The sequence below is a fragment of the Bos indicus genome, chromosome 18 (assembly GCF_029378745.1).
Source record: "Bos indicus isolate NIAB-ARS_2022 breed Sahiwal x Tharparkar chromosome 18, NIAB-ARS_B.indTharparkar_mat_pri_1.0, whole genome shotgun sequence".
NCBI classification, from domain to species: Eukaryota; Metazoa; Chordata; class Mammalia; order Artiodactyla; family Bovidae; genus Bos; species Bos indicus.
In genome coordinates this window covers 64,030,674-64,052,612 of record NC_091777.1, presented here as the reverse complement: position 1 = coordinate 64,052,612, position 21,939 = coordinate 64,030,674, and the positions used below count along the sequence as shown (strand labels likewise).

Here is a 21,939-nt window from a genome sequence, read left to right as displayed (position 1 = left end):
GTCCCCCCACCCTTGCTGACCGTCCACAGACATCCCACAGAGTCTCCGTGTGACACTTTATTGGGAGAGATTTACACATTCTGAGCCTGTCTCAGGCCCGAGGATGACAGGAGGCTACAGGAGCGCGGGGACCCTTGGCTGGCTCAGATGGAACCCACGAAGGCCAGGACGTCTGCGCCGCGGCTTCTCCCTTCCAAGAGGGTCACCCTCCGAGCGGGTCTAACGAGAGGACGTGGAGCGAAAGCGGCCAGAAAGCGCCCACTTCCCCCCACCCAACTCCCGGACCCACCCTGAGGCTCCGACCCCCACACGGTGCAGCCAAAGCAAGGCCAGCTGCCCAAGAAGCCCTGTGGCCCACCCGCCCCGGTGCGGCGGGAGACACAGCTCTCTGAACAGCAGGCCCAGGCAGGGACAATGAAGATTCTCTCTGGGCATTTATCTTGATTTTTACGGGAGGGAAAACTGATCATCAGGACGCGGGTGGTGGTAGCCAGGGAAGCAGGTGCGCCCACGCCTTGGTCTGTCAGGCAGGGCTCGGAGCCCGGGAATCCTCTCCAGGCCCGGGGCCAAATTCCGGCCTCTTCTTGGGAAGGGCGGTGGCAGCCTGGTTCATGGGATTCCCAGGCCAAAGCCAGGGGGCCGATCGACCGGCAGAGGGTGTGTGGCGAGGGCTCACTCCTCCCGGAGCTTTCCCGAGGCCGGGCTGGGGGCCGGGGCCCCAGACTTCCGCCGCCCGGGGCCACCCCGGCCCAGGGCCAGCCCCAGCCCCAGGGCCGCCAGGGCCAGGACGTGGACGCAGAAGTACACCGAGGCCCAGTAGCGGAGGGTGTCGCGCAGCGAGAGCAGCACGAAGCCCATGGACATGTAGTCATAGGCCCGCATCTTCAGAAACCAGTGCACCCAGTCCCAGGCCTTCTGGCCCCCGGGACCCAGCCGCCACCGAAGGGCCGACTCCAGCTGGCGCTCGGCTGCCAGGCACAGCGGGATGGTGAGGAAGCTCAGGTAGTAACCAGGGTGCAGGCCGTGCCAGTAGGCGCTCAGCAGCATGGTCCATGCACTCCTGCGGGGGGCCGGGAATCAGGGTTTGGGATGCAGACCCTGGCCGCCCCCCTCAGACCCAGGGGTCCAGGCCCCACACCTCCTCCCCCCCTCAGACCCGGGGATCCAGCCCCCCGGCCCCTCCTCCCTCAGACCCGGGGGTCCAGGCCCCCAGCCCCTCCTCCCTCAGACCTGGGGGTCCAGGCCCCACACCTCCTCCCCTCTCAGACCCGGGGATCCAGGCCCCCAGCCCCTCCTCCCTCAGACCCCGGGGTCTGGACCCCCATCCCCTTCTCCCTCAGACCCAGGAGTCTCTACTGTCTTCTCAGCAACCCCCTCCCAACACTCTCCCCTCAGGACCTAGGAATCAAATCCCTGCCACTTCCTTTCTAAGGATTTGAGGATCTAGGACTATAATTCCTGATCCACGAAGACTGAGACATCTCCAGCCATGGTCCCTTTCTTATTGATTCCAAAAACGCTAGCCCTTGAAGACCCACAGATTCAGGCTCCGACCCCCACTTCCACCAGATGCCCACAAATCACAACAGGCTCTGCCAAGCACTGTGTCTGAGTTCCTGCCCATGGGCACCAAGGTCTGCCTCTGGCACGTCAGGGTGCTTAAAGTACAAATATGACCCTGATGCTGGGAAAGACTGAAGGCAGGAGGAGAAGGGGGCAGCAGAGGACGAGATGGTTGGATGCCATCACCAACTCGACGGACATGGGTTTGAGCAAACTCCAAGAGACAGTGAAGGACAGAGAAGCCTGGCGTGCTGCAGTCCGTGGGATGACAAAGAATCGGATGCGACTTAGCGACTCAACAACACAAAAATCCCAACGATGAGAATGACACTGACCGCTGTGTGGGGGTAGGTGGGGGAGGGCGCAATGTCCAAAAAAAGGCTAAATCTCCCTGTTGTTGGCAGGGGAGATGTTTTCCTCCTTCTCTTTCCTTAGGCCATTTCCTTGAAAAAAAAAAACAAAAATCTACTGTCTGAGCATCTTTCCTTTGTCCTTTGGATGCAGATATCAATCTCTGAAAAGGTGAAAGAGGCCTCTAGAAATTGTTACTGTCCAGGAATGTTTTCCTTGAGGGCCTGGGAGCCATCTCCTGGAAGCAGAGATGTGGTGGGAGATAGAGCCTGTCTCCCTGCAGCTCTGGGGCTTTATCCCACCGGTGACAGAGATAGGAGGTTTGTTGATAAGGACTCTTAACTAGCACAGCTGGCAGACCTATTGCCAGGTGAGCTTCAGATGGACCCGAAAGCAGGCACGTGCTGTGTGTCTCTTGAGAACATGCTATGTGAAGGGCTGTATGCGGCAGTGGATAGTCAAAAAAGAGAGGTTTCTAGACAACTAGTAAGGACCATGGGTTTCCCTGTAGCTCAGACGCTAAAGAATCTGCCTGCAATGTGAGAGACCTCGGTTCGATCCCTGGGTTGGGAAGATGCCCCGAAGGGAATGGCTATCCACTTCAGTATTCTTGGGGCTTCCCTGGTGGCTCAGTCGGTAAAGAAATGCAAGAGACCTGGGTTCAATTCCTGGGTAGGGAAGATCCCTCTGGGGAAGGGAATTGGCAACCGACTCCGGTATTCTTGCCTAGAGAATTCCATGTCCAGACCACGGGTTTGCAAAGAGTCAGACACGACTGAGCGACGAACACTTTCCCTTTCAATAAGGACCTATGTATAGCACAGGGAACTCTACTCAGTGCTTTGTAATGACCTGTTTGGGAAAAGAAACTGAAAAAGAATAGATACGTGTATACATATATAACTGATTCACTCTGCTGTACACCTGAAACGAACACAACTCTACTCCAACTTAAAAAATAAAAATAAAATGGATGAAATTTTTTTTTTTATAAAAAGGGTGAGATTTCTTTCCATCTTGGAAATTCTCAGCAGGAGGTTACTTGTGCTGTGCCTTGAAATCTGGTTTAATGCTCACTCAGGACCCAAACTGTTTCCTTTCTCTTACCTCTGGTGGAGAGAGGATGCTCTGGGCTGCCAGAACCGACAGGAACTTACAGGAGGATGCACATAAGTGTGAGCCCAGCATCTCCAACTCTGCGTGTGCACAGCCCAGCTCTTGGCCCCTTCCTCAGCTACTCTCTCCCTGTTTGGGGCCCCCGCCCTCCCCCATGCAGTGAACACTCTCCAGAGAATCTTCTAGCCTCTCTTGAACCCACTCCAATCCGGCTTTCACTTCACCTTGCAAGGATGCGGGGGAATTCCTCCCACCATGCCCCTCCTCCCCCCACCCCCAGGGTCACACTTGCGTTTGTCCCTGGAGCTCCCGGCAGGGGCAGACACAGTCTCCCTCCTGCCCCCCCTCCTCGACACCCTTGCTTGTCTGAAAGTTATAACCAATGCTGTGCTGATCATCCTCCTCTCTCACTGGCTGTGTCTGCACTGGCCCCTCCTCCCGGCCCCCAGTCTACACCTCGGTTCCGGTTCCTCAATGTTGGCGCTACAGACATCTGGGGCTGGGTCATTCTTCAGGATGGGTGGGGGTGGGCTGTCCTGTGCCTGCGTTTAGGCCTCTGCCTACTAGACTCCATTATGATACAGCGTCTCCAGACTTGCCAGATAACCCCTGGGGGCGCAGCACAACTGCCCACCCCCCACACCCCCAGTGAGAGAGTCCTGGGCCTTCCCTGGTGATTCTGATGGTAAAGAATTCACCTGCTGTGCAGGAGACCCGGGTTCAATTCCTGGGTTGGGAAGGTGCCCTGGAGAAGGGAATGGCAACCCACTCCAGTAGTCTTGCCTGGAGAATCCCATGGACAGAGGAGCCTGCTGGGCTTCAGTCCATGGGGTTGCAAAGAGTCAGACAGCACTGAGTGACTCAGACATTGAAAATCCCTGGTCTAAATGTATGTCCACTCTGTGCTTTGACCTGAGACTCAGCCCCAGAGCTTTAAGCACCATCCACAGCTGCCGATGCTCACGGGTCCACTTCTTACACCAACCTTTCACTAGTAAGCCAGAATCGCATAACTCAGTGCCTATCCAATAACCCTGGCTAGAAATCTGTCACCTCAAAGTCAGTGAGACTAAACCCAAGCCTGGCTTCCTCAGCCTGCCCGCTTCTGAAACTTCCTCCTGTGCAGACTTCCTCTCCTTCACCACCCATGCCCACCACCTGGGCACCCCGCTGCGTTTCCTCTCACGCCCCCCATGCAGGTGGGGGCCGAGCCCTGACCTCACCTCTCCAGTGCATCTACTTCTGGCCACCGGTCCCTACTCTAGGACAGCATCAGTGCCCACCGGGCAAGTGCCTGCCTCATCTCTTGCTCCCCTCCCCACCTTTATTCCATGCCCCATACAAGGTCAGAGCGCATCTTTAAATCGAAACTAGACAGCACATCCAGGTAGGTCTAGCTCCAGAAGTGCCATGATTAACCGCTTCATTATGAGGACATGTTACGGTGTATCCTGACCTCACCTGGCAGCGAAGGGAAGAGGAAGGGATACTTGGCAGGTGGCCTGACCTCTCTGAGCCTAGATCTCTTCAAGATTTCCTACTTCCTAAATTTGTCAAGATCTAAATGTGTCAGTTTATCTTATCTTTACAGAAAGTCTCCACTCAGGAATTACCAGGTGAGTGAAGGATAATGAAAGCTGCTCAGGGCTCACATTAAGTGCATTTAACACTATCTCACTTATTCCTCAGGGCAACCTATGACACAGGTTAACGGCATTACCCCCATTGAAGAGTTGGGGACACTGGGTCGTGGGGAGGGACAAACTGGGAGTTTCAGGCTAACATATACACACTATATAAAATAGATAACCAACCAGGACTTAATGTATTGGTTACTGTATAGGGAATTCTACTTAGTACTCTGTAATAACTTATAAGGGAAAATAACCTGGAAAAAAAAAAAAAAAAAAATGGATAGGGAACTCCCTGGCAGTCCAGTGGTTAGGACTCTGCCCTTTCACTGCTGGGGTGGGTTCAGATCCTGGTTGGGGAACTAAGATCCTGCAGGTTGCAAAGCACAGTGGGAAAAAGCAAGAAATAAAAAATTTTAAAAAATATATATAACTAAATCACTTTGCTGTACATCTGAAACGAATACAACATTGTAAATCAACTATACTTCAATTAAAAAAAAACTAGAAAAAGAAAAGCATGTAGGGAAATTTTTTGAGGAAAAAAAAAAAAAAAAAGAGTTGAGGGAACAGAGCTCAACCAACTGCTTAACGTTTCTTAGGTATTGGCAGGGTCACGATTCCAGAAGGTCTAGTCATCGAATCCATAGGACTTAGTACACTGCGCCTGTGCCACGCGGCCGGCTTTACAGAAGTAGAAACGGAGGCCCGGAGAAAGAGGAACGAGCTTGCCCCGGTAACGCAATCCGAGCCGCAGCCAGAGGCTCAAGAAACTACAGCTCCCATGACCCTCAGGGGCGGAGGCCCGCTTGGGGGAGCCGCAGAGCGCCTCCGGGGCAGCTGGGAGATGTAGTTGCATGCCGTCCTCCGCGACAGGTGGGCTCACCTGAGCACGTAGGAGCGGGCGGGAGCGCTCTTGTAGATGTACTGCGCCAGCCACCACTGCACCGTCATGTTCCAGTACCGCATGCCCTCCCGCACTGTCACGCAGAAGTCTGTGTTGTAGCAGTCGATGTTGCGGATGGTTTCATAGTCGTACTCCAGGGAAGCCGCCGTCTCCGGACTGGGGGGGTGGAGGACGAGGGTGGGGGACAGACATGCATCTCAGCCAGGCCCCCTCCCGACGCTGGCTCCTGTCCCAGCCCCGGACGCTAAGGAGGGGAGTCTGGCCAGGCAACAGCTCCCTGGCTGTCGCATTTGCTAGGGCAACAAGGGATGGGAGCCCAGAGGGTGCATTTGTGGGGGGGGGTGGGGGTGGGGGGGGTGGGAAGGGGACGTGCACAGTTCCACAGCAATAGGATTCTCTTTCTCTTGGGAAGGGAGCCTGCAACAGCCAGGAAAAGTCTGCAAGGGTTACAGTTACTAAGCTGAGTCCTTAGCAACCTGACCTGCCAATGGTCTCAGATGCTGGGGTAAGGCAGTTCCTTAGCAACCAAGCTCAGCATATCCAGAGAAGCCTCCAAGAAGTCCTTTCTAAATTCCTCAAACCCTTCCCTGACTGGGGAAACAGCAGCCCTAACAACGAGGTGGTCCGTGGTTGCTAGGGAGATGTTCTAGGCCTGCCTGCCACCTAGATGGTCTCTGTTGCTAGGGAAAGGGCATTTCTTAGCGACAAGCCTAGGATGTTTAAAAAAAGGGTCCTGAAAAGGCGTTTGCTGGCTATCAGTCCGTATGACTGTTCTAAAAGGATCAGCTCCAGCAATACAGAGGTTCCTGGGTCACCGGTGCCCAACGGTCCCAGCAGAAGGGGATTATCACTGACCTGCCTGAACCACTGGCTGCTTCTGATAACAGAAGCACGGCTTGCATTAAGAGCAGGGCCCAGAAGGTTTAGAAAAGCTTTCAGCTTCTGCTTGACGTCTTCTGGGGGATACGCTCTAGCAACTGGAGGCCTGCCTTTGGTTACTCTGGCAGAAGGAAGAAATGTTGCATGGGGGGGGCGCCACTTCTCCCACAACGGGATGGCTGCTGTGACTACGAGGGGATGGCCCAACCCTAGTAAGGAGTCGTTCAAAATTTACACCAGCCCCAGCCTGAAGGCTAGAGGACGGCTGCAGGGAACTGAGGGAGGGCCCACTCCTGATTGCCAGGGTGCCACTTCCCCAGCAACACAGGAGTAACATATCCTTAGCAACAAGGGAGTCCCTACTTACTAGGCCTGTGATCTGCCTCGTGATGAAGGAACTAGGGGAGTAGCTTCGCCAGGTACAAGCTTAATCCATAGTTACTGGAGCTTCTGGCAGTTACTAAGAATGGTGTCCCCCCGGCGACAGCATGGTGGAGAATGCCATTTCTGGGACTTCCCAGGCGGGTAAGGATCTGCCTGCCAATGCAGGGGGCTGACTAGGGTTTCATTGCTGGTCTGGGAAGACCCCAGATGCCCTGGAGCAGCTGAGGCTGTGGGCAACAGCTCCTGAGCCTGCACTCCCCAACGAGAGAAGCCACCAGAAGGAGAAGCTTGCCCCGCCCCCCCCAGACAAAGAGTAGCCCCCGCTCACCCCAACCAGAGAAAGCCTGTGCTCAGCAGCCAAAAATAAATAAAGAGAATGCTATTTAAAACAGAGGCCGTTATGTAGTGACATCTCACGGGGAGGGTCTGCTTGCTCCCAGCAAAGAAGGGGGCAGTTTAGGGGATGCCGTTTCCATAGCAACAAAGGCAGGAAGGTGTAGTTCTGTTGCTAGGGAATGGTTTCCCTAGCGACAAGGGGCTGCTCCTCAGTGCCCAGGGAGAGCATCCTGAGCAACCAGCAACAACCGGGTTACTGGGGTGACACTTTCATGGCAACAGAGGGGCAGCATGGGGGTTGCTAGAATACACCTTCCTTTTCCTAGCAACAGAGAGCAATTCATACCCCAGGGGGTGACAAGCACACAACAGGGGGCGATCCATAGGTTTTAGGAGTTTTCCTAGGACAGGGGAGGGCGGGCTGTGGTGGTCAAGAGTGACACTCTGCTGACAACAGGTGGGAGACCAGCCCCCCCCTCCTCCCCGCGCTGCTCCCCACTCTCCTCCCTGCTAGGGGCAGGGCCAGCCCGCGGTGATGGGGCTGGCCGGGTCTTGGGACACCTCCCTCCCGCCGCCTGACCTGCTGGGGGGTGGGCATTGGAGGGTGGGGCCGCCCCCGGCCCGGGCTTTGGCGGCCACGGGGTAGGCCCCGAAGCCAGCGGCAATGCAGCCGCACTCGGCGGCAATCCAGGCCACGTAGAAGCGCATGCGGAAGGCGAAGAAGACGGGGATCATGTAGAAGAGGCGGGCGGGCAGCGGGCGGGCGTAGAAGGCGTCCTCGCGCACGGCCTCCAGCGGGAAGAGGTGTGATGAGAGCAGGAAGAGCAGGCCGAAGAGCGGGGCCGGCCAGGCACGGCGCAACAGGGGCCGCAGGCTGGGCACGGCCCCCGGGAAGGGCTGCTCCAGCCAGTCCAGGTACGTGCGGTAGCGGAAGAACGGGCCTGTGGCGGGAGGGCGGGCCGCGGTCAGACGCTAGTGCGCGTGGGGTCCGCGGGCAGAGCACCGGTCTCAGGGCCGGGGAGATGGGCCAGGAACCGGGGAACCAGGGGGACCAGGGAGAGAGGAGAACGGAGAGCAAGGGAAAGTGGACAAAGGAGGAGACAGGGGACTTGGCAGGAAAGAGGAACAGACACTTAGGGAGCAGACAGAGGATTCTGAGAACCAGGGGGTCCTGGCACACTTCATGGAGACAGACAGACCACATTTGGAGGGAGGCGGGCAGGGGGGGCCCCGGGGTCAGGAACAGGGAGCGCAGCAGCGCATCCCTTGAGGAAGACAGGGGCCTGAGAAGACATCAGAGGGTTGCAGGGGCAAGGCCCTGGGCGGGATCTGACCAGGGCTTTGGGTTTGGCTTTATATATATATATATCTTTTTTTTTTTGATTACATGTGGTTTATCCACTCAATGGAATACTACACAGCCATGAACACAAACCAGGTACATGTCCATGCAGCAAAAGTCTTGCATACCATTGAGCAAATAAGCCAGTACAAAAGAATACGTACTGTATTTGATTCTATTCACATAACGTCCCAAAACAGACAACACTAACCTATGCTCTTAGAAGTCCAGAGAATGATTACCCTTGGGAGACAGCAACTAGAAGGGAGCAGGAGAGACTAGTGGTGTGTTGGGAAGATTATTTGATGGGGTGCTGACTGTATGCACGTTTCCCATTTGTGTAAAACCACCAACTTGTTTGTATATGTTGTGCATGCATGCGTGCGCACTCAGTCACATCTGACTCTCTGTGAACCCATGGACTGTATCCTGCCAGGCTCCTCTGTCCGTGGGATTTCTCAGGCAAGAATACTGGAGTGGGTAGCCATTTCAATCTCCAAGGGCTCTGGGTTTTTTTCCTCAGTGCTAGGGTAACCATTGTAGGCTCCCCCACCAGGGAAGGGCTAGATTATTATTTTGCTTTTTCAGGAGACCCCTCAGCCACTGAGCAGGGAGGGGCTGCAGAGGGACAGTGACGGAAAAGAGGGGACTGCTGCAGTTTATATAAAATGATGGCTTGGCATAGGGAGGGAGCAGAGGGCTTTAACAGAAGTGTTGAAAGTCTCACACGTCACAGAGGACCACACGCTATATGATTCCATCAGGGTAGGCAAACACATAGAGAAAGTCAGTGCTTTCACGGAATGGAGGCAGCTGGAGGTTTGGGAGACGATGGTAAAGGATGCAGGGGTTCTTTTTGAGGTGATGAAATTGCATGGGAGTCATGCCACACAACTCTGTAGAGAGACTCAAACCCAGCAAACTGGATGTGGTTGTGAGAGGGTGAATATGGTAATTACAGCTCAATACAGTTGTTAAGGACTTCCCTGGTGGCTCAGACCGTAAAGCATCAATCTACAATGCGGGAGACCTGGGTTCGATCCCTGGGTCGGGAAGATCCCCTGGAGAAGGAAATGGCAATCCACTCCAGTACTATTGCCTGGAAAATCCCATGGACAGGGAGCCTGGTAGGCTACAGTCCATGGGTTCACAAAGAGTCGGACATGACTGAGCGACTTCCCTAATACAGTTGTTACAGAAGTCAAAACCTTCTATGAGGTCAACGGTAATGAAAAATACGTTCTGAAACTAAAAGTCGGATCATACGCTGTGAATCCTCGTGGCCTGGGCGGCAGACACATTAGGGTGACGTCGATCTTTCTCCTTAATCTCCCGTGCGCTCCCAGTAAGTTACAAAGAATCACTGAGGCAGAGAACAATCTGTGTCTGCTCTGGAGGGGCCCTGGGGCCAGCGGGGGAGGGAGACATGGACTGGGGCTCCGAGGCTCACCCTCACAGCAGCAGAGGCTGGAATGGGGTAGGGGTGGGGCAGGAACACAGAACAGACAGCAGAGTCCAGGCAGAGGCAGGCCTGGGGTGGGCACACTCACCTGTCATGATTCCCACGTAGCAGTAGCTGTAGCTGAGGGTCTCCATCAGAGAGGGCACGTCCGGCAGCAACCCCAAGGGGGGCCCCTTGCTGAAGCCCGAGGCCATTTCCTTCCTCTGGGCCACATGCAGGTCCTGAACTTCACTGGCCAGACTCACCAGCTGGGAGGAAGGGGCAAGTGGGAGGACAGCTCAGACCCTGGCCTCCTCACACCCACCTCCCGTTCATGACCGCCCTGGGAGGCCAAGGGCCGGGGGGTCCTGTGGGGCTGGGTGCCGAGGCGCTGCTCCTTGGGCAGCTCTGAGCACGAGTAAGGGCTCCCCCCTGGGGCCCTCTGTCTTTTTTCCTCTAAGTTCCATCTTTCTGTGTTCCCCCGCAGTTCACGGCTTTAGGTCCCACCCATGCTGTACCCTGGTGGGACTTCTTCAAGCCCCAAGCTTGTCCTTCAAGCTGCCTCTAGGGAATTCCCTGGTGGTCCAGAGATTAGGGCTTGGTGCTTTCACTACCGGGACCTGGGTTTGATGATGCTTGGTTGGCAAACTAAGATCCCACAGGCCACGTGGCATGGCCAAAATAAATTAAAAAAAAAAGAAAAAGCAGCTTCCTCTTCTCATTAATACATGGATGGATGACTTCCGGGCACCTCGAATTTAACACATCCCAAGTGGAAAACGGTTTTAGCTATTTCCCGAAGCGGGTGTTCATCTGGTCTCTTCCCCCCCCCCCCCGCCCTGCCCCGTCATATGCCAGTCCATGGGATTCTCCAGGCCAGAATACTGGAGTGGGTAGCCTTTCCCTTCCCCAGGGGATCTTCCCAACCCAGGGATCAAACCCAGGTCTCCCACATTGCAGGCGGATTCTTTACCAGCTGAGCCACCAAGGAAGCCCCATCAAATGCCATCAGCATCCGATGAGCTGCTTAGACTGGAAACCTTCCTCGCTCCCCAGGTCGAGTCCCTGAAGTCTCTGGGCCTGTCCCTTTCACTTTGCGTCCACACTGGGCTGAGTATGTTTACCCTGGCCCCCCAGCCTGCTCTCTACCCTTCTGCACACAGACCCCAGGCTGGCCCGACACCCACAGGTCTGTGTCTTCCAGCTTCAGCCGGGGTTCAGTTGGCAGATGGCCGAGGCAGGCAGGAGTGAACCTTGGGTTTGTATTCCCGTGTTTTTATTCCCTTTATTGATAAGACCGCCTGGGGCCTGGCTGTGACCCTTGACCAACCTTCTCGAATCTACCCAAGTCCTTTTCCTTCTGGGCTCCCCTCCTCTCGTCCCCTTGGGCCCAGGACCCTACCTCATCCCGCCCTGGTCGAGGTAAACATCAACAAAAACGCACCCCAGGTTCTCCTACGTGCCAGGCCTCCTGGTGGGGCCCTGATTTGCTGCCCCAGGCCTGCCTCAAGCCTTCAGTTTGTCAACTGGACTTAGATAAAGGAGTCCCACGTCAGCTCACCTTACCCTTCCTGCTGCAGTTCTCTCAGCATCTGGAGGAAGTATTTTTAAACCTGTAAACCTGGTCACAGGTTTTCAGAAAAACCTCTTGTAGTGGCTCTTGGGCTCCCACAGGAAGAAGTCAGAACCCTGTACTGGGGCCAGCCAGGCCCCGCACGGCTTGGCCCGCACTGCGGTCTCCCCTTGAGGGACAGTCTATGTGGCTAGCACACAGCTGGCAGCATGCAGCCGGCCCCCTTCCAAGCCCGCTGCTCCCTGCGTCCCAAGAGGCTCTGGTTTCCTCCAACTCCTAACCCACTCCTGCCCACCCTTCAGCTCCTGCCCGGGAACACGGGATGCCGGGCGAGCCCTGCCCGCCACTGCCGCCTGACCTTTCCGTTCCCTGAGAGGTAGCACACAGGAGCAATGCGCGACCTTTTCCTCTGTGGCAGGGCCTGTTTTCTCCCATCTTCCCAGGCCGTGGGAAGCCAGACAGGGTGTCCTGCTTTTGTGCCCTCAGCTCAGTGCTCTCTGCCCAAAGCTGGGTTTTGTTTTGTTTTTTCTCTTTTGCAATGTGGCTTGCTACAAAGATGCACTTTAGCCCAGCCATCCACTGACACCCACAGTTATATAGCTTTGGGAACTTTTTTACCCCAGGGAAGAGCTGAGAGGTTAAGTCCTGCCCTCGGCAGAGTGAGTGGGAGAGACCGACCCACCTCCTCTGCCTCCCCAGGGAGGAGAAGGTAAAGCTGGGCTGGTTCCCGGGCACCCAGGGAGGGCTGGGGGTGCGGGGGGAGCCTGACCTTCAGTGTCAGCAGCAGTTGGACGGCGTTGGTGAAGGGCGTGGGAGTGGGCAGGCCCAGCAGGCTGAGCGCGCGGAAGAAAAGCAGGTAGGAGAAGGTCCAGGCGAGGGCCAGGGCGTGGCAGGAGCTGAGACAAGACAGGATGCCTGTCGCGCTGGGTGCGGGAGGTCTTGCCTCTGTCTCCCCTGGATTCCAGCTGCAGATCCCACCCCCCACCGCCCACCTTCAGAGATAGGGGAGGGGGGTGTACAGAATGAACATGACCGAAAGAGCTGCACAAAAACGCACAGCAACAGAGAACAAGGAGGAGATGAAGAGAGAGGCTGCAGGGGGAAGACCCTTCATGCCTCCACTTGTTTCTGGGAGGGAGGGAGAGAGGCGAGGGAGAGAGAGAGAGAACACCAGGGCCAGCAGACCAGTAATGCCCTCCTCTCTCCTGAATCCATCACATGGACGTCAAGGGCCAGGACAAACACACAGGGACCAGACCCAGAAAAAGGCAGGAGAGGAGGAGAAACAGACCAGACACGTGACACAGAGAATCTCGAGGCGCACAAGAGACATCCAGAGACTGAGGCGGAAACAGAGAAAGACCCCAAGAGGAAAGAGGTTGCATCCTCCACCGGCTCCGTGCTCCCCCTCCTCCTCCCACCAAATCCTCACCAGGGCTGGGCCTGAATGAGCGCCCAGGTCCCAAGGATGGTGACCAGAGAATGCAAAGTGTGGGGGCCACAGGTGAACAACGTGAGCCCCAGGCCCACGGCTGCCGCCCCCCATCTCTTCAGCCCAGGTCCTGCGGGGAGAAGGCACAGCATCAGCGTAGAACTTTCCAGGGGGTCCCCCGTTAGGCCCCCCCCCCCTTATTTTCCGCTGAGGAGGGAACCTGACTCACCAGCTTTCTTAAAGAGGAAGCCGATGGGGATGGAGATAAGAAGAACCACTAGATAAGTCCATTCTTCGGGCGACATGTTCTAGGGGAAGGGCAGACGTTCACAGTGAGAACCCAGGAGTCCGGCCGCCAGACCCTCCTCCTTAGAGGATTTAGGAATCTGCCCCCGTCCGAATCCCCAGTTGTCAAAGATCAAGGAGTCCTACCGTCAGCTCCTCTCCTCTGAGAACACAGGAATCCCGACCTCCAAGCCCTTCCTCCTTTGAGGATAGAGGAAGTCACCCCCAGGACCTCTCTTGAGAATCCAGGCCCCCAGATCTCTTCTCCTTTGAGAACCCAGGAATCCAAACCTGCCGACCCCTCCTCCGTAGACGATCAAAGCAACACCCAGCCCCTCTCTTATCCCCGAGCCCCTCCACCCCACCCGCCGCCTCCGAAAACACTGCTCTCCAAACCCCTGCCGTTCTTCGAGGGGGCCTCAGAGGAGTCCAGGTCTCCAGCCTCCACCTCTCTCCGAGCTCGGGTTCCTTCTCCTGTCTGAAGCCGGAGAGCCGGCCCACTCCCCAGTCCCAGCCCGAGTCCCGGGGCGCGCACCAAGCACGGCTCATATCCGCTTTGGGCAAAGCCACAGGCGGTTACGCCACCCGGGAGCTCGACCATGCCACCCCGGAGCTCGGCCGCGCTCCCGGTGCCGCCCCCGCACCCCATCAGTCCGCCGATCCGCAGAGACCCCACACTGTTCAGAGCCCTCCCGGTCTCCTGGGCGCCTCCACACCCCGGCCCACCTGGGCCCGCGGTTCTGCGCCGCCCGCAGGGCAGGAGGCGGCCGAGCAGTCCTGGCCCGCTGGCTACCGTGGGTCCGGCCACGCCTACCCCGCCCAGCACGCCCCCGCACCCCCCAGCCTCTTTAGGGGGGCCTGCAGAGCTGCTTGGTCCGGGGTCGTGCGCGCAGCGCCCAGCGGTGTCCGGGCTGGGCGGGCAAGGAGCGCGGACGCGGCGCAGAGAGCACAACCCGGCGGCGGGACCCGGGCTCGGATCTACCAGGCTGCGAGCACGCAAAGGGCGGGGCTTCGGCTCGGAAAGGGGTGGGCCCAAAAGCTTCGGGCTCCGAAGGCGCCGCGGGACCCGGGAAAGAGGCGGGGCCTGGAGCTAAGCTTTCAGAGGGAGGCGGGGCCTCCGCTCCAGGTTCTTTCGGCCGGAATCCGGGGGTGATTTGGAGGCGGGGCCACAAGCTTCGGATTTTTTCGGAGGTGGTCGAGTACGTTCGTTTGTGGGCGGGGCCAAGGGCTTCGGCCGGATGTGGGCGGGGCCACAGCCTCGGCTCCCTTCGGAGGTAGTCGGGTAGAAGCGACCTTGGGTTGCTCATAGGCGGAGTCTCAGGTTTAGGACAGAGGCGGAGCCACGGGCTTTGGCCAAATGAAAGAGGCGGGACCCAGAAGCAACCCCCCCCCAAGGGGGTGGGGCAAATAGCGTTCTACCTCAAGGGGCGGGGCCAGCGTGGCGAGCGGCCCGTTTCCTAGTCCCGGAACCGAGGAGGGAGGTGCGCTTCGAGGGGCGGGTTCGAGGGGTTTACACTTTAGGGGGAAGGCAGGGCTACGGCCCTGCGGGGCGGGCCCCACACTTCCCGCTCCGCTGAGGTGGCGGCGTGACGACACCGACGCAGGGGGTCGGCATGGGGGGTGGAGGAAGCCCCGCGTGGCGCGCTACGTAGGGGGTGGCTCCGCTGGGACTGCGAGCTGGTGTTTACGAGGTGAATAGCTGTTTCCGTCAGAGGACGGTGCCACATTCTGAAGGGAGCGCTCACGAGCGGGCTGAGCCCGCCCGAGCGGAGAACGGACCGGGCTTCCGGCTGTGGGGTTCGGTCTTAGGGCGGGAACTCCAACCGGGGCGGGGGGGTGGGGGGAAAGCCCGCGGCCAAAGCGGGCGGGGCCTCAGGCTGTGGGCTAGACGTGAGCCGAGGCCGTCCGAACGCCTGACGCCTAGGCTTCGGGAGGGGGCGGGGCCGCGATCGTTTGAGCCGAGGACTTCCGAAAGTACGAAGCGGCCCCGCTCGGGCGGGGGCGGGGCTTCGCATTCTGCGAGCCGGGCTCAAAGCGGGGACCTGAGGCCGGACCTCGAGGGCTCAGAAAGGAGAGGCGTCCCCGAGGAACCCGAAGGGGGCGTGGCCTCTGGGGGCTTTGGCCTCCGGAGGTCCCGACACCTGACGGAACACCGGACGGCGACGCCGAAACGGACCTTTCGGAGGGGGCGTGGTCCGCCCTACGGCAAGCTTTGCTGCAAGGCGCGAGGGCCCGCGCGTCCAGTCTCGCCCCTGGCCAGAATGCTGACCGCAGGGTCCGAGACGCCCCGGCGGGGCCTCAGCGCTCCTCTCGGGGCGGGGCGTCGTCTGGGTCAGCCCTGGGGCCTGGCGGGATCGCCCGGGGGCGGAGCCCGGCGCCCAGGGGGCGGGGCTAGCGCTCCCGCTCAGCAGGTGGCGAACGCGTCTCGGAGCGAGGTTCCGCCCCACGAGCCTCAGGGGTGGGGCTTCGCCGAGACCCCCGGCCAGGCTGTGGGCGCCCTCCCAGCGTCGCGAATCCTGCGGCGAGAGGCGTGCTGCCGGGTGGGTGACTGCTGTGCACCTGGCCTCCCGCAGGAGGATGCTGGTGGTGGAGGTGGCGAACGGCCGTTCCCTGGTGTGGGGGGCCGAGGCCGTGCAGGCGCTGCGGGAGCGCCTGGGCGTGGGGGGCCGCACGGTGGGCGCCCTGCCCCGCGGGCCCCGCCAGAACTCGCGCCTGGGCCTCCCACTGCTGCTGATGCCTGAGGAGGCGCGACTGCTGGCCGAGATCGGTGCAGTGACCCTGGTCAGCGCCCCGCGCCCGGACCCCCGTCAACACAGCCTGGTAAGGGGCGGGGCAGACTTGGGGCGCCCTTCCCGGGGGACCTGCGGGAGGAGAGGCCGGGGACGACTGGTCCTGAAGTGGGAGGGATCTGAGAGTCCTGGATTCTGGAATTCTGTGAGAGTAGTAGGATCCCCAGGTTCATTTCCCAAGGTTTGGAGGGGCCAGAGTCAGGATTCCTAGCTTCCTAAGGCAGGGCATGCCTGAATCCTGGTATTACAGGAAAGTTTACTTCTCAGGCACTGGCATCCTTCAAGCGCCAGCAAGAGCAGGGCTTCCAGGAACAAAGCACTCTGGCAGCTGAGGCCCGAGAGACCCGTCGTCAGGAGCTACTAGAGAAGATTACAGAGGGCCAGGCTGCGAAGAAGCTAAAGCTGGAACAGGAATCAGGGACCAGTGGGAGCCAGGAGGCCGGTGGGAAGCAAGCTGTCGAAGAGAATGAGGCCAGTGCTGGCCAGGCTGCTGGAGAGCATGAGGAAGCACATGAAGGTGGGGGTTGGAGTCCGCGGACCAGGGGAAGGAGGGAAGAGATCCTTGAGGAATTTTTGGCTGGCACTCTAGGGCTGGACCTTGCTGGGGGCTGGGGAAAAAACCTTGCCCCTTGGATTCATCAAACTCTCTTGGATTCATCCCCACCAGGCTCCTCTCCCCAGCCAGGGCCTTCAAATGGAGTGGCCCCCTTACCGAAGTCTGCTCTGCTCATCCAGTTGGCCACTGCTCGGCCGCGGCCCATCAAGGCTAGGCCCCTGGACTGGCGTGTCCAGTCCAAAGACTGGCCCCACGCTGGCCGCCCTGCCCATGAGCTTCGCTACAGCATCTACAGAGACCTGTGGGAACGAGGCTTCTTCCTCAGTGCGGCCGGCAAGTTTGGGGGTGACTTCCTGGTCTATCCCGGTGAGTTTGTGTTGGGACCTCTGGTGACATTTTTCTTCACAATCCCACCCCGTTCTGCGATTCCCCCCTTTTTTGGTCTCCTTTTCTCAGCCTCTAAGAAACAGGAAACACTTGGGAACCCAAACTCTTTTGGAGAGCAGTTTAGTAAATGAACAAAGAGAAGAAAAAAAGAACTCTCACAGAAAATATATAGAATAAAAAGCAAACCATATTTTGTAGTGTTAGGTACATTATTATATTTAATAATACATACATACTGCAGATTCTTTACCAGTGAGCCACTTGGGAAGCCCTTCCATATCTTGGCTATTGTAAATAATGCTGCAATGTACATAGGGGTGCGTTTATCTTCTTGAATTAGGGTTTTCATTTTATTTTTTTCAGATAAATACCGAGGAGTAGAATTGTTGGAAGCCTTGCTTTTTTAGATTTATGTTACCTGCTAGTTTTCTGTATAGTTCCCTACTCAGGGTCCTACTTTACTTGGTCAGGTTCATCTAACCTGGGGGCAAAGTATAGCTCCCCTCCCCTCAGCCCGTCAAATGAGGCCCACTGACAGGTTTTCTTTTTAAATAAAGTTTTATTGGAACACAACTCTGTTTGTTTACATTTAATCAGTTGATGCTATGGTGCTAGATTGGCAGAGTTGAGTATTTGCAGCATGGCCCACAAAACTGAAAATATTTACTATCTGGCCCTTTTCAGAAAAATTTGATTAACTCCTTAATTCTATTTTATTTCACCCTTCTGTTGTAAATCATTCTCTTTTAGTCTGAGTCACTTCTCATTGGATATTTATGATACGATATACATGATACCCTTTTGAGTTCCTCATGGCTTTGACTGACAGCAATATATTCAGTTACTTGTTGTTTTTGTGGCTCAGATGGTAAAGCGTCTGTCTACAATGCGGGAGACCCGGGTTCGAGCCCTGGGTTGGGAAGATCCCCTGGAGAAGGAAATGGCAATCCACTCCAGTACTATTGCCTGGAAAATCCCATGGACAGAGGAGCCTGGTAGGCTACAGTCTATGGGGTCGCAAAGAGTCGGACACGACTGAGCAACTTCACTTTCACATAATGTGTCAACTTGCTCCACCCCCCAGGCCCAAGGGTGTCTTTTACAATATCGGTAGTGATGGCTGGATGCATTGCGATCCCTTCCGTGTTGGAGGTCCCAGTGTCTTCCAGCTTTCCACCAGTGGAAACTGCTACCTGCCTCTCTCCTTCACCCAGGTGACCCGCTCCGTTTCCACGCTCACTACATCGCCCAGTGCTGGGCTCCAGAGGATCCCATACCACTCCAGGACCTGGTTTCGGCTGGCCGCCTGGGCACCAGTGTCAGAAAGACGCTGCTGCTTTGCTCCCCGCAGCCCGATGGTAAGGTGGTCTACACGTCCCTGCAGTGGGCCAGCCTGCAGTGAGCTCCAGAGACCTGTGGGCGCGCGGCCGTGTCCGTGGCAAGACCCTTCCTAGATGGTTCCAAGCTCATCTCTGCGTGGGAGGCCCCGCCCCACCTCCTGCCTCTCTTGGTGGTTAGTGTTCGATTCCAGATTTATAAACACTACATCCTCCTTATATCCCTTCCCGATCCAAAGCACTTAGTGGCTGTGTTGTTTTTATAGTTACCAGTTTCCAACCATGAGCTTCCTGAGTGTGAAAGCTGATTGATTTCTGTTTTCTACAGGGCTTAGGTCCCAATAAATTTGTTGAATCGGTGTGGAGTTTGTGATTTGAATCCTTAAGACAATCCTGGGAGGTGTGGGCATTTGCTGCAGGTGTTTGGGCAGATGAGGAAAAGCCTGGGGGAGGGGAAATGACTTGCTCAAGGTCCCACCTCTAGTAAGGAGCAGGTGTGTTAGTCGCCGAGTCGTGTCCAACTCTTTGTGACCCCATGGGCTTCCCTGGTGGATCAAATGGTAAAGAGTATGCCTCCAATGTGGGAGACCTGGGTTCGATCCCTGGGTTGGGAAGATCCCCTGGAGGAGGGCATGGCAACCCACTCCATTATTCCTGCCTGGAGAATCTCCATGGACAGAAGAACCTGATGGGCTATAGTCCATGGGGTCACACAAGAGTTGGACACGACTGAGCAACTAAACGCAGGCTCTCTGTCCATGGGATTCCCCAAGGCAAGAATACTGGAGTGGGCAGCCATTTTCTTCTGCAGGCGATTTTTTGGACTCAGGAATCGAATCCAGGTCTCCTCCATTGCAGGCAGATTCTTTACCGTCTGAGCTGGGGTTTAAAACCTGGTCTTTCTGACTCTGAAGTCCGAGCTATTCCACTGCACTACACTTACTTTGGAAAAGCTTTCTTTAAGACATTTCAGATGCATACAAAGGCATAAATAAAAAATAACTCGGGAAAAAAAGGAGGCAACTGTTGCAGTTTTAAGGAGTAGGGAGAGGAATATCGGGGGTGGTCCTGCTCTTGGATTGGGTGCTGTTTATTCAGGTGTTCGGAGAATTACGTTTTATACTGTACATTTCTAGATCCTCCTTTATATGTATGCTCTATTTCACAATTTTTTACAAAAGCTAAAACACATACGTATGAAATATGCACTTGGGAAACAATTTGCAGAGCTGCCTTTCTGCTTAAGAAATTACTAGAACATTACCAATACCAACTTCCAATATTTAAGAAACTGATTAAAAAAAATTTTTTTTTATGTATTTATTTGGCTGCACCAGGTCTTGGTTGTGGCATGTGGGATCTAGTTCCTGACCAGGGATAGAACTCAAGCCCCCGACAGGTAATAAACGCTGGAGAGGGTGTGGAGAAAAGGGAACCCTCTTACACTATTGGTGGCAATGTAAATTGGTGCAGCCACTACGGAGAACAGTATGGAGGTTCCTTAAAAAACTAAAAATAGAACTACCAAATGACCCAGCAATCACACTACTGGGCACGTATACTGAGAAAACCATACTTTGAAAAGATGCTTGCAGCACTATTTACAATAACCAAGACATGGAAGCAACCTAAGTGTCCATCGACAGATGATTGGATAAAGAAGGTTTGGTACCTGTATGCAATGGAATATTACTCAGCCATAAAAAGAATGAAATCTTGCCATTGGCAGCAAAATGGGTGGACCTAGAGATTATCATAGGTGATGATAACTAAATGAAGTAAGGCAATGACAAGTTTTATATGGCAATCACTTTTATGTGGAATCTAAAAAAAAAGAGATAAAAATGAACTTATTTATAAAACAGACAGACTCACAGACATAGAAAACAAACTTATGGTCACCAAAGGGAACAGTGAGGGGAGGAAAGATAAATTATAAGTTTGGGATTAATATATACACACTACAATATGTAAAGCAGGTATAAAACCAGATCAGATCAGTCGCTCAGTCGTGTCTGACTGTTTGTGATCCCATGAATCGCAGCACACCAGGCCTCCCTGTCCATCATCAACCCCCAGAGTTCACCCAGACTCATGTCCATTGAGTCAGTGATGCCATCCAGCCATCTCATCCTCTGTTGTCCCCTTCTCCTCCTGCCCCCAATCCCTCCCAGCATCAGTCTTTTCCAATGAGTCAACTCTTCGCATGAGGTGGCCAAAGTACTGGAGTTTCAGCTTTAGCATCAGTCCTTCCAAAGAAATCCCAGGGCTGATCTTCAGAATGGACTGGTTGGATCTCCTTGCAGTCCAAGGGACTCTCAAGAGCCTTCTCCAACACCACAGTTCAAAAGCATCAATTCTTCGGCGCTCAGCCTTCTTCACAGTCCAACTCTCACATCCATACATGACCACAGGAAAAACCATAGCCTTGACTAGACGAAGCTTTGTTGGCAAAGTAATGTCTCTGCTTTTGAACATGCTATCTAGGTTGGTGATAACTTTCTTTCCAAGGAGTAAGCGTCTTTTAATTTCATGGCTGCAGTCACCATCTGCAGTGATTTTGGAGCCCAGAAAAATAAAGTCTGACACTGTTTCCACTGTTTCCCCATCTATTTCCCATGAAGTGGTGGGACCGGATGCCATGATTTTCGTTTTCTGAATGTTCAGCTTTAAGCCAACTTTTTCACTCTCCACTTTCACTTTAATCAAGAGGCTTTTGAGTTCCTCTTCACTTTCTGCCATAAAGGTGGTGTCATCTGCATATCTGAGGTTTTTGATATTTCTCCCGGCAATCTTGATTCCAGCTTGTGTTTCTTCCAGTCCAGCGTTTCTCATGATGTACTCTGCATATAAGTTAAATAAACAGGGTGTCAATATACAGCCTTGACGAACTCCTTTTCCTATTTGGAACCAGTCTGTTGTTCCATGTCCAGTTCTAACTGTTGCTTCCTGACCTGCATACAGATTTCTCAAGAGGCAGATCAGGTGGTCTGGTATTCCCATCTCTTTCAGAATTTTCCACAGTTTATTGTGATCCACACAGTCAAAGGCTTTGGCATAGTCAATAAAGCAGAAATAGATGTTTTTCTGGAACTCTCTTGCTTTTTCCATGATCCAGCGGATGTTGGCAATTTGATCTCTGGTTCCTCTGCCTTTTCTAAAACCAGCTTGAACATCAGGAAGTTCACGGTTCACATATTGCTGAAGCCTGGCTTGGAGAATTTTAAGCATTACTTTACTAGCATGTGAGATGAGTGCAATTGTGCGGTAGTTTGAGTATTCTTTGGCATTGCCTTTCTTTGGGATTGGAATGAAAACTGACCTTTTCCAGTCCTGTGGCCACTGCTGAGTTTTCCAACATTGCTGGCATATTGAGTGCAGCACTTTCACAGCATCATCTTTCAGGATTTGGAATAGCTCAACTGGAATTCCATCACCTCCACTAGCTTTGCTCGTAGTGATGCTTTCTAAGGCCCACTTGACACTACATAGCACAGGAAACTATAGGGCTTCCCAGGTGGCACTAGGGACAAAGAACCAGCCTGAAAATACAAGGGACAAGAGACACGGGTTTGATCCCTGGGCTGGGAAGATCCTCTGGAGGAGGGCATGGCAACCTTCTTCAGTGTC

General features: G+C 55.2%; 2 protein-coding genes across 5 annotated transcripts; one reads left to right on the top strand and one right to left on the bottom strand.

The window, feature by feature from the left end:
* Positions 1-42: 42 nt before the first annotated feature.
* Positions 43-14,255, bottom strand: MBOAT7 (membrane bound O-acyltransferase domain containing 7). Of its 3 annotated transcripts, XM_070771861.1 has the most exons (9): positions 13,967-14,253; positions 13,388-13,441; positions 13,185-13,263; positions 12,956-13,085; positions 12,293-12,419; positions 10,060-10,219; positions 7,748-8,108; positions 5,548-5,724; positions 43-1,060 (listed from the first exon to the last, which is right to left on the bottom strand). In XM_070771861.1, exons 3-9 carry the CDS (start codon positions 13,258-13,260, stop codon positions 673-675), a joined length of 1,419 nt encoding a protein of 472 aa, XP_070627962.1. In that variant the 5' UTR covers positions 13,261-13,263; positions 13,388-13,441; positions 13,967-14,253; the 3' UTR covers positions 43-672. The 3 variants fall into 3 exon arrangements, with proteins under 3 accessions (XP_070627962.1, XP_070627961.1, XP_070627963.1); XM_070771860.1 differs by lacking the exon at positions 13,388-13,441 and having other exon boundaries at positions 13,967-14,252; XM_070771862.1 differs by lacking the exons at positions 43-1,060; positions 13,388-13,441 and having other exon boundaries at positions 5,544-5,724; positions 13,967-14,255.
* A 414-nt stretch (positions 14,256-14,669) lies between these two features.
* TSEN34 (tRNA splicing endonuclease subunit 34) lies at positions 14,670-18,669 on the top strand. 2 transcript variants are annotated; one of them, XM_019978591.2, is made up of 5 exons: positions 14,670-14,721; positions 15,814-16,060; positions 16,297-16,546; positions 16,697-16,951; positions 18,187-18,669. In XM_019978591.2, the coding sequence occupies exons 2-5, from the start codon at positions 15,818-15,820 to the stop codon at positions 18,372-18,374; spliced, it is 936 nt and encodes a 311-aa protein (XP_019834150.2). In that variant the 5' UTR covers positions 14,670-14,721; positions 15,814-15,817; the 3' UTR covers positions 18,375-18,669. The 2 variants fall into 2 exon arrangements, with proteins under 2 accessions (XP_019834150.2, XP_019834149.2); XM_019978590.2 differs by lacking the exon at positions 14,670-14,721 and adding an exon at positions 14,783-14,931.
* The last annotated feature ends 3,270 nt before the right edge of the window (positions 18,670-21,939 follow it).